The following is a 10,679-nucleotide window of genomic DNA, read 5'->3' as shown; positions in this document are numbered from 1 at the left end:
AGTTTGCTGCTGTGGTGCATTTAGCTGTGGTTTAACACAGTACCATAATCTTCCCATGAGTGGATGTCCCAGCAAAGTCACCCCAAAATAACAGACTCCACAGGCCTCAGTTATCATGGTAAAAGTCAATGAGAGTGTAATTTAAAAAAAATAAAAAAAAATAAACCACATTTCTTGAACAATAAACTCACTAAATTGAGTTGTTTGGCCATAATGTAGCACCATTTGGTGAGAACCAAATATGTTTCATATCATATCACCATAAACACCTCATGCCAGCTGTCAAGCACGGTGGTGGAGGTGTCATGATTTGGGTTTGCTTTGCAGCTACAGGAGCTGAACACATCGCAGGCATAGAGTCAGTCATGAATCATGAAGTCAAACTAGGTCATCAAGACAATGATCCAAAGCACACCAGCAAATCTGTAACAGAATGGCAAAAAAAATGAGTAAACTAATGCCTGCAAACTTCAATGGACTGAAGCTTTAAAGAAATCCTCCACAATATGACAGAAATTTATACAGAAAACAGATCAGTTGTTGCTACTGCAGGTGGTTTTACAGCTACTGAATCATGGAATTCACTTAATTTTTTCACGGGGTCGCAAAGTGGAAAGTTTCTTTTTCATAACTTAATGGAAACATTTCGCAGCACTTTTCATTGCTTCCTGCTACAGCTGATAGATCGTCAAAAAAACAGGAAGAGTGGTGCAAGTAAACAACTTGCAGTAGAGCGGTGATGTCACTTCTCTTGCTGTGTCCAAAATACCCAAAAGAAACACTCTATTCTAAAATCAGTGCGATAAGGTCCATCCAAAAGCGATCATGCAGGTTTCTGTGGCATCTGTGGTTCAGTGTAGGCACATTACATTTAATACAAATATAAATGTTCATGAAGGAAAATTAAAAGATTCTTATTTCAAATCATACTATACCAAAATACAGCATGTACACAGACCAGGCAGGATGTGAAAGCTTTAAGTGAGGCTTTTATTGGTCACTTTTACATCACTCACAAGAACAGTTAACATGTCTCATTCAGCCACATTTTCCCTGATCCTGTAGGTATGTCCACATTTGTTTTATGTGCTCTTGTTTTGGGTTTCAATCTCTAAAGCTTAATCGAGCAGAACAAATGTTTGGTGAAACCGACTCTGCAATGGTGGTTTTATAGAATAAAACGTTAAACTCATACAGGGGCGAAAAAGTAAAAGTACTGTACATTAAACCAAAAATCAAAAAAGAAGTTGTGAAGCGCAATTTTAATCACCTTAATCAATATAGTGATGAGTGACAACATACAGCGTTGGTCCACCAAATGCAAACAAAACAGCTTCAATGTCAATTTTCCACGTCTCTGACACTTATCTGGAAGGATAGTTTCATTCTTTCATCAGATATTCCCGCATTTAGTGTTTTGATGATGGTGGTGGGAAGCATTGTTTAACGTGCAAGTGGGGTTGGAATCAGGTGATCAATTTGTCAATGCCATCTGAACAGAAATGTTTTGTCACAGGATAAATATGACGCCCCAGAACAACTGACGCTTCCCTCCAAAGGGACAAATGCAACCCAGAAATTCCCTCCTCCCCTCCTTTTAGGTTTTCCTTTTAATTTGTTAACTACGTATGAATCAATACTGTTATTTACCACCATAATCCTGGATCGCATTATAGAAAGAACCACTTTATTTCCTAGCAGAATATACAGTGAAACAGCAGCAATGGTCTAACACCTTTTTTTCCTTTTTAATTTTGGTTTAATAAAAGCACCACTGGCCCGAGAGATGAGCAACAAACAGCCTTTTCCTTGGCTGTGGTCCCTGAAGAGATGGCACTTACTTATTTCTGTAGCAGAAATGAAGCTGTATTAAGGTACATTAAAAATAAACATGTGAATAAACTGTGATAAACAGGGACTGTTGGCATTTTACATTTTTCCTATCGATAAAACACCTAATAAAATACAAACACACATGATTTTAGTCAAATGAGCAACAAATGACAAGTGGCTCGTCATCGGTTAATACAAACCCCACATGCAAATTCAAAATGCAAATAAAGCGCATTCAGACTGAACAGGAGGCAAATCTGAGTTCACTACACATACAAATCTATTATTGCTTTGGTTGTCAGCAGATTGGTGCTATCATCTGTAGTTTGCAGGGAAAAGGCTGACTACCACCTATGGCATAGCAAAACTGCAACCGAAGTTGGTGTGTTCCATGCTCACTGCTACCAACCTGCTAGCAACCAAAGCAGTCGCAAGGAGGTTTTCATCAGCCGGTGGTGGAATATTTATTATTCCCTGGTATCACTTGCTGATCTCTAGGCCTGTGTGACTGGGGCTTTAGCAATCCATTGCCATCCTCCTTCAAAAGCTACTTGCCAACTGGTCAAGGACTACTCATTGCTCCCACACAACCTGTGGTTGCCAGAAGTTGCAGACCAGTTCCAAGGACTGTGTGACCGGGCCTAGAGAGTCAAAATTGGGAGTAATCATGGCTATAATTGATGGTAAAATTGTCACCATGATTGTCATATCCAAAATGGCAGAAAGGTTAATGCCATGTGGTTAGCGGTCACATGACTGCAAAACTTCAGTAGAGGGCTGGTTCCCTTGCTTTGTGTCCTCAGGGAACTTTTTCTGATTAATTTATCATCTCAGTTGTTTCAAGTCATATTTAATAAAATGTCATTAGTGCAATGGTTAGTATATTTGCCTTACATGTGAAAGATCCTTGTTTGATACTGGGAGGAGACAACCTGAGCCTCAAGGGGGTCACAACATTATGTACTCCTTGTGCAAGTCCTAAGCCTTAATAATCAGGAAAAAAATCAGTCATAAAATCTGTGCTAAATTGAGCACACAGATCAATTAGCTAAGATGACCCTTTCAGAAATAACAGGGCATCTTAAAGTACTTTATTACAGTAATGATAATCCAGGATATGCTAGTTGTCGAGTCCAGATTCAAAACACTAAGATGGTGCAAGAAAACGCTTGTGCTTTTCAATGAGGTTTTGCTAATCAATGCTTGACGTCACAGTGGCTAGGTCCATCTCTGATACTGTCTGTCATTTCAGATCTTTTCCCCATGAACTGATATGAACCATCTTAGTTGTTGCAGAATTCGCCAACATATTGGACAAATGGACATATGCATAAGAAGGAAAAAAGAGAATTAACTGTAGTCAGTCCAAATGTAGCCTGTATGTTGCTAGCTAAAGAACATTTACATCTATGTAGTCAGCACATTAGCTATACTTAAATTTAAGTATATAATTCAAGACAGAAATTTGCTTCATGTTCAGTCGGAATTCACTTTTTCAAGCAACAGCTAAGAAGAAATCCATTCACAGCATGATGTCAGGACATGATTTAACACATACTTACTAGGAATTTTTTTGAGAAAAAAAATACACACTCTTAGAAAAATACCTTTTTAAAATGTTTGTAATAATAGAAAAATATGTATTTGTACACTGAATAAAGTTGTTAATATTTATCAGAATGTAAACACAATAACTTTAGAAGTTTGTTAAATTATACTGTAGGGTGTCTTAACCCATTTAGCAAACACTAGCACATAGTGCCAGACTAGCAGGGTTACCACAGACTTAGCCTTTAGCATCATAGCGGATAACAATGTAATGATAAAAGAAAAAATGTAAAAAAAAAAATAAATAAAAAAAAAACCTGACAGACTGTTACTCACATTTGTTCATCCCTTGCATACAACTCTCCAGGTTTTGAGAATAAAGTTTTTTGATGTTAGAAAGCTCCACAGAAATAAAGAAATACATTTTCTGGAAAGTGTTTAAAAAACATTTGGAACATTCAAGCTAGCTACAGCGTTTGCTGCTCCCATGAAGTGTGATGCCAGGAAACTTTAATAACGGCCAATCACATCACAAAACAACTTTAACAAGCTCTTTCTGTTATAACACTTTTAACCCTGATCACTTTTACTGTTTTATGAGCGTGTGCCAACTTAGCCTCTAGCCAACCAGTGTTAGAGGTTCACCATTTAATACACACAACTATATCCAAAAAGTGCACTTGAGACTTTACTGCACTCGGAAACAGGGAACAAGAATCCCCCTTACATAAAAGCCGAACTACCACGGGCGACATATTTTGCCACATAAAAATATTCAACTGAAAACTTGTTCTCACATTTTCATATAAAACAATGTTTTTTTTAACCATATAGGATACAATTTGTATCAACTAAGAGAGGTGTCATCGGGCTACTTGAAATTAAGCTAACCAGGCGAGAGAGTTAGCTTTCCAAACAGTTCCTCACGTAATAAAAATAACCTCACTGGCAGAGATAGTAAAAATAAATTATCATAATTTCATTCAAAAACACACAGCTCCAAGCAAGCTGCATTAAGAAGACACAACTTAAAAATAATTTTAAAACACAAAATATATTTTAAATCCCCCCCCGCCCCCCGATTTTTGGGAGAAAACAGGCAATTCACAGAAGTCACCTTGGGCACTGCAAAATTATTATGAGTATAAATATATAAATAAAAAAATATGGTTTAAAAAAAGTAAGGATAACTTATTTTAGACTGACAAATGATGCTAAAATAGCTGAACAATCACTGGAAACCTATACAAGCCCTGCTGGCATTTAAGGAGGTCTGTGATGGTCAGGATCAGTTGAAGTTATTAAAAACTATTTTTTAATGTCTTTTTTTATTTTTTAACAGAACCACAGACTTTGAAACCAAACATGAATATCTCCTAAGAGAAAAAAACGGCAAAGTAAAAAACTACCATGGTCCAACATGTAGTTTAGTAGTGATGTAGTGATTTTAAGGTTATGATTTTTACCCGGTGCTTGCCTGTGTTTTTTTCAATGTCCCATAAACTAAAAAAAAAAAAAAAAAAAAAAACTGTGGATCTCTGTGCAGTTAACACAACTGTATGCAAAGCATTAGAAGCAGATAAACCCTCCACCACTGATAAAGGAGACCCCGTGTCTCACATTCACACACATTAAGGATAATAAATTAACACATAATTTAAATTAAAACAATACCAACAATCTCTGTTCCCCATAAACATTTCCAGTTGCCACACTTTGAACCTGATTTAGCACATTGATATTGTTTATCGATGGAAAGGAACAGCGCGTGATGAACCATGAAGTCAGCTGACAGGGCTATCCTAACAGAGGAAATAACTCTCATTCAAAAGTGAACAACAGCTTGGGGTTTTCAAGTGGAGTTTTTGCTATCTTCTTTTGTGGGTGCTGGTTGAGTTTCACTTCCTTGTTGGGGGAAATCCACAAAATCTCGCAACAACTGATCTGCCACCTGTCAGCACAGAAAGAAAGCCGTTTGTTGGGCTTACTTGAGCGTCAACTATGGTCGGGCTGTATTTGCAATGTGGCAAATACGTGCGTGCCACATTAATGCTGAAAATGTTAGAGCTACATACGCGATGTTGTCATCTCAGTGACTAAAAAAATAAGAAACAGAGAAACAGCGCTAACGGCTATAATTATACCCTGATATGATTGCCAAAAGAAATTATCTGAAGAAAGCAAGAAAAATGAACAAAAAAGTGCCACATAACCAAAATCATTTTAAAATTATATAAATAACTTAAATGTAACAAATAAATAAGTTTAATCAACAATACTGCCACCCTTGAAACACCTTAAAAGCTTCCCTAAATACAGTGCTGTTTTGACTCATAACCAAAAAAAGATGAAACATGCAAATGCACCCCTACCTTTTCCTATGTTACGTTCAGAAGTAGCAGTAGCTTTCTAGAAAAAAAAAAGTATGGCAATTTTGGTATTTCCCTGTACAATAATAGCATTAAAATGAATGAGTTCAAAAAGGCAGTGTGTTAACAGCTGAAGGAGTCTCGTATCTTGTGATTTTGGTTTTTGTATGCCCAACCTGACTTTTTTATTAAGCTTACAGAGGATATACCCGCAAATACGAGTTTAGTTAAGATGAAAACTTCACTGTCTTTATTCAAGAACTGTGCTGTGACTTCTCCATTAAAATGGCAGCTGCAAGCTCCTGAGCATCCGTCACATGTGGGTTCCTGGTCATTACCATCCTCACCAAATCTGGAGGGAAGATGCCGCACAAGTTAACAAACACCCTCTCCCTAAGGTCCTGGTATCGACCCAAGGCAGTTGGCTTTGTGTGCTGGGTTGCTGAGGGCATGTGGCTCTTGTGGGTAGGGACAGATGGAAGAGACTGCTGCGAAAGCGACGGAAGACCTGGTATTAAAAGGCCATGTGGTGATGAATGAACTTGCTGGCCCCAAGGAGAGTGTCCATGGACTTGTGGAAAACTCTTATAGGAAAACAGATCATAGTAAGGCTTAGGGGGTGGCTCATAATTAGGGTCCCAGTTCTGCTGGTGCTGCGGTTGTTGGGTTCGCACAGAGTAGTTTCTTCTAAAATGAACTGGTGAGCCTTCACACACTCTCTCCTGAAGCCCATGTTCCGGCCAAAGGGAGCCCACCGTATTGTGGCTGCGAGGGAAGCTCTGAGACCGGGCGTGAGCTGTGGGTGTTTGGGGTGGATGTTGTGGATGACATGGTTCCCCTGGAAAATTGGCGAGCAGCTGAAGCTGTTGCTGGGGTTGGATGTAGACGGAAGCGGTGTTGACGTGACGTGGCGAAACGTGAGAGGTGACAGATGCTGGAGTATCTACTATGCCAAAATCACGTTGTCTCCAAAGTCCTTGAGGATGGACATAGCCACGAGGGGAATGCTGGCTCAGACTAGAAGACACACAGCTTGCCTGGTGGGGGTACTGGCCAGAGTAGTGGTGATGATGGTGGTGTGGATGATGGTGATGGCACTTGGGGCTATCATCTAACACGAGGTCAGGAGAGAAAGAATCTGAGCTGACACTGCCTTCACTGCTACAATCTGAAGCCAGTGAACTTGTGCCGAGCTCACCTGGAAAGAAGGATTCAGGAGTCTGTGGCACTACAAGACTGAGTCCTGAATAAGCCTTTACCAGAGAGTTGTAGCCCACCACTGGAGAACTGCATCTGTAATAAGATTCGGCTTTGTTTGGTCCTGAAGCCCCGGCAATACCGGAGCTGCCTCCAGTACTTCCGTCAGGGTGTTCCCACCTTTCCAGATGTCCCGATGAAGGCGGTCCCCCTGGAGCAGGATGTCCTACAATGTTATTGCTACAGCTGCCACTACTGCTGCTGTTTCTCCTCTGTTCCTCCACTTTGGAACTGATCTGAGTTTTGTCCTCCGAGAGCTCACTGAAGGAGCTCTGAAGGCTCCGATTTGGCTGGTTTTTTCCGGTATCCCGAATCAGCTGCGCCTCAGCCATTCCTTCTGATTGACCATTTTTTTGGCTCTTCGCCATCAGGGCATGTTCCAGCAGGCCTCTTGAAGCTACTGATGAAATTTTGGCACTGGCACGGAGTTCATCTGCCACAGCTCGCTGGGGCTGACTACCCCTTTCAGGGTGATAAAACTTGCACTTGTGGCCATATGTGCACTTTTTTCCTAATGGAAGAAAAAATATGAAGATTTTTTTGTCATTGTACTGGAATAAAAAGCATTTATTATCGTACAATTTTTTATCTAATTCCACTATGCAAGAGCAGACATCTTCTGCAGCATAGCTGATAAGCATGCATTTGATAAGAAACATACATAAACATTTTTTTATTACCATAAGGACATGGCTGCTTTCTATGTTCAGGAATAACAGGCCTCTTTCTCAAGAAATTCTCAAGACTAGGTCCATGGCGTCCCAGCGGGTCATCAGGTGGCATGAATCTAAATATACAGTTAACAGACTGAAATTAGATGCAAATATTGAGTTCTTTCAAACACAGACATAAGTTGAAATTCTCCCTTTTTTTAACAACAAATTGGTTAGAGTAACACAAAGACAGTATATTATTTAGTATGTTCAAAGGTGCAGGGAAATAATGACGTTAAAAGGAAATCCAACAGATTTGCTTCTTGTGTTGGTGCGATTTGCTTACTTGTCATTTACAAACGAGTACATCAGCAGGCGCTCATCTATAAATTTCTTCCACTCTGGCTTCTCATTCGCTAAATCACGGTAGTTGTCGTTTGAAACAATTATACCATCTGACTCGTAGGCCAGTTTGACGATGAATCTGTCATCGTAGCAAACCACACGACGTCCCTGAACGCGTCGCGATGGAGTGAAAACCAAGATCTTTTCTTTCTCCAGACGCCGCAGGATCTCTTGGTCTGAACAAGGAGAGGTGCAATAGTTAAATATAGAGAGAAAGACTAGAGTTAATGGATTATAAGAAATGCTTCCAAGAGCAGGATATTAAATCGCATCATTTACACTGTTGTTATTCTGGGACTTTCAACTGTGACAGCGACTGTAATTTTTACCTGTGATAAGAGCATCAGGTCGCGACTGCTCCTTTCTCCAAGCAGGGACAAAAACTGTGATGTCACGGTGGCCTCGCTCCAAGAACCAATCAACTGCTAGCTTGATACCTTGGCAGGAAAAAACTTCCTTGTTCCCATGACTGCACAAACAGAAGGCAAGCATCACAGCTAAGTTTAAACTTTGCCTGTTTGCTTGTCATAGTCATATTTTCACTACGGCAGGTTTTTTGAATTCTAATCAAGTAACACCAAAAAAAGCTTAGAAGTCAAACTCCTGAATTAGGCATCTGAATGTAGAGTATCCTCAGGTTGATATCGTTGATAAAGATGTCTTTTGCATTTTACTAATGATTTTAACCCTCTGAGGTTTAAGGTGGTAAATCTAACCCTCAGAGAAAGAACTATTTTTTTAAATAGTTGTCCAAAAAATGTCTTCCCTGACTGCTAAGACTTTGAAAAACAATTTAGCAAAAACAAAAATTACATAATCGTATTAAATTTTCCCACAATGATCAATTGTTTCACTTTGTGTCACTAATTACAAACCAGTGATACAAACTACAAAAGGCATAGCATTAGTTCACACAGGCCACAATCTCAAGCTCAGCTAGAATTAGCTGATACCCTTCTATGCATCCAATTGGCAATATAAAGCACTGCAAGCCACTTTGCAACCCATCTGTATTCCAACTCGTTTCTTAGTAAATCTGATTAAATCAATCTTACACCTGTTATCACTCATGTCTCCTCTTGCATGCCGGGGTCTTGCTGCTTGTCTCAGCATGTATAGGATGTAACATGTAACTAACATTGATAGTTTTAAACTGATATCTTCTTAAATGGTTTTGGCAAAAACTGGATTTACAAAAATTCAGAAAACTAAACAATGCATGTTTTCAGCAAATAAGCATTTCTCTAATGTGTGTTATATGGCTTCCAGCTTAGCTATATATGTTAGGCTCTTAAGCCAGATAATAGCTAATATAAAGTAATAAAGCTACACTCTTTGTGAGGTAAAGAGGTCGATACATGAAAGCAGAACAAAACCCTAGTATATTCCAAAGCTTCTCCTCCTCACCTCATGGCTACATTGCTTCCATCCACAACAACAGGTCGCAGGTTTTCTTTGTCTTCTAGTAGGTGGGATGGACACAGTAGCCGAGAAGAATCCAGAGAGGAGTTGGAGGTGGAGGCCACCGAGGAGGACAAAGAGGACGAGGGAGACTGTGAGACAGCTTGACCTCCTTTCTGATCCATCTCTATTTTGGTTCCCAGTTTAACCAGCTCTCCCAGTATATCATTGATAAGTGCGTCAGGGCCTAGTTTCCTCAGGACCAGCAACACTAGCTCTTCGGGGTAGCCTAGTTTGAGTGCGAACTCCACCTTCGTGCGGCAGTGTGTGATGGGGTCAGTCAAAGATGTTTCCGGGGGGTCTCCAGGAGACGTATTTGGTGCCAGGTCCAGCCTGACTGGCTGAAAGACTGAGGACTCCTCCCTTTGGTGTAGGTGAAGCTGATCGTGGTGCAGTGTTTTAGAGTCAGAACCAGACCCAGTCTGAAGCCTTTCATCTTCACTGTCAGAGATAGCACTCTCTTCAGAAAAGTTACTGCAACTGCTACTGCTGCTTGAATGAATGATAGAGCTAATGCCTCTGCTAACAACAGTATTGCTGCTTTTAACAGTGACACCCGCTCCTAAATTCCCAGCCTGCCGTTCAGCACCTTCCACGTGTAGGTAGTCCAGATCCAGCCCTGGGCTGAGGATGTGGCCTGTCCCATCCTCCAGATGGTCCTTCAGGCCCATGAATCCTTCTCATGCATCCAGCTCCACTACCTCCGTGACCTCCCAAACACCTGACTGACCCCACTGTTACTGCTGATACTTAACCCACTTACTAACTAGTCCTGTGAGGGTACCTGGAAATTAAAACATAAAAAGGAACTGGTTAAATTCTCAGTATATACTCACTTGTCATGTGATACCATCACATGAGGAGACAGGGCTACACATTACACTGCATTTATGATCAAATACAGAAACACTCCTGGTCAGTACTCCATTAACTTCTACATAAAAAACAATTTAAATGTCATATACATTAAAAACCAAAAAATCTGTTTCTCTAAAGTATGGCCCAATGATAATAAAAATTCTCCCCAGCAGCTATAAGGGTATTTTATTCTGCTTCTTCCTCCCATCTCAAGCGCGCCTCTTCTTCATCAAAAGGAAAAAGAAAAAAAAACCGCAGGGCCCAAAGCAGCAACACCTCCTCTGCCCTGGGATGT

At 40.2% G+C, this 10,679-nt stretch overlaps 1 protein-coding gene across 1 annotated transcript; it reads right to left on the bottom strand.

Moving 5' to 3' along the window:
* Window positions 1-6,004: 6,004 nt before the first annotated feature.
* On the bottom strand, window positions 6,005-10,429 carry LOC134645885 (probable ribonuclease ZC3H12C). Its single transcript, XM_063499498.1, has 5 exons — window positions 9,473-10,429; window positions 8,395-8,534; window positions 8,007-8,241; window positions 7,688-7,794; window positions 6,005-7,518 (listed from the first exon to the last, which is right to left on the bottom strand). Exons 1-5 carry the CDS (start codon window positions 10,195-10,197, stop codon window positions 6,005-6,007), a joined length of 2,721 nt encoding a protein of 906 aa, XP_063355568.1. The 5' UTR covers window positions 10,198-10,429.
* Between the last annotated feature and the right edge of the window lie 250 nt (window positions 10,430-10,679).

Source organism: Pelmatolapia mariae, linkage group LG16_19 (genome assembly GCF_036321145.2).
Source record: "Pelmatolapia mariae isolate MD_Pm_ZW linkage group LG16_19, Pm_UMD_F_2, whole genome shotgun sequence".
Classification (NCBI taxonomy): domain Eukaryota; kingdom Metazoa; phylum Chordata; class Actinopteri; order Cichliformes; family Cichlidae; genus Pelmatolapia; species Pelmatolapia mariae.
The sequence above is the reverse complement of the archived record's forward strand: the minus strand, read 5'-3'. Positions and strand labels throughout refer to the sequence as shown.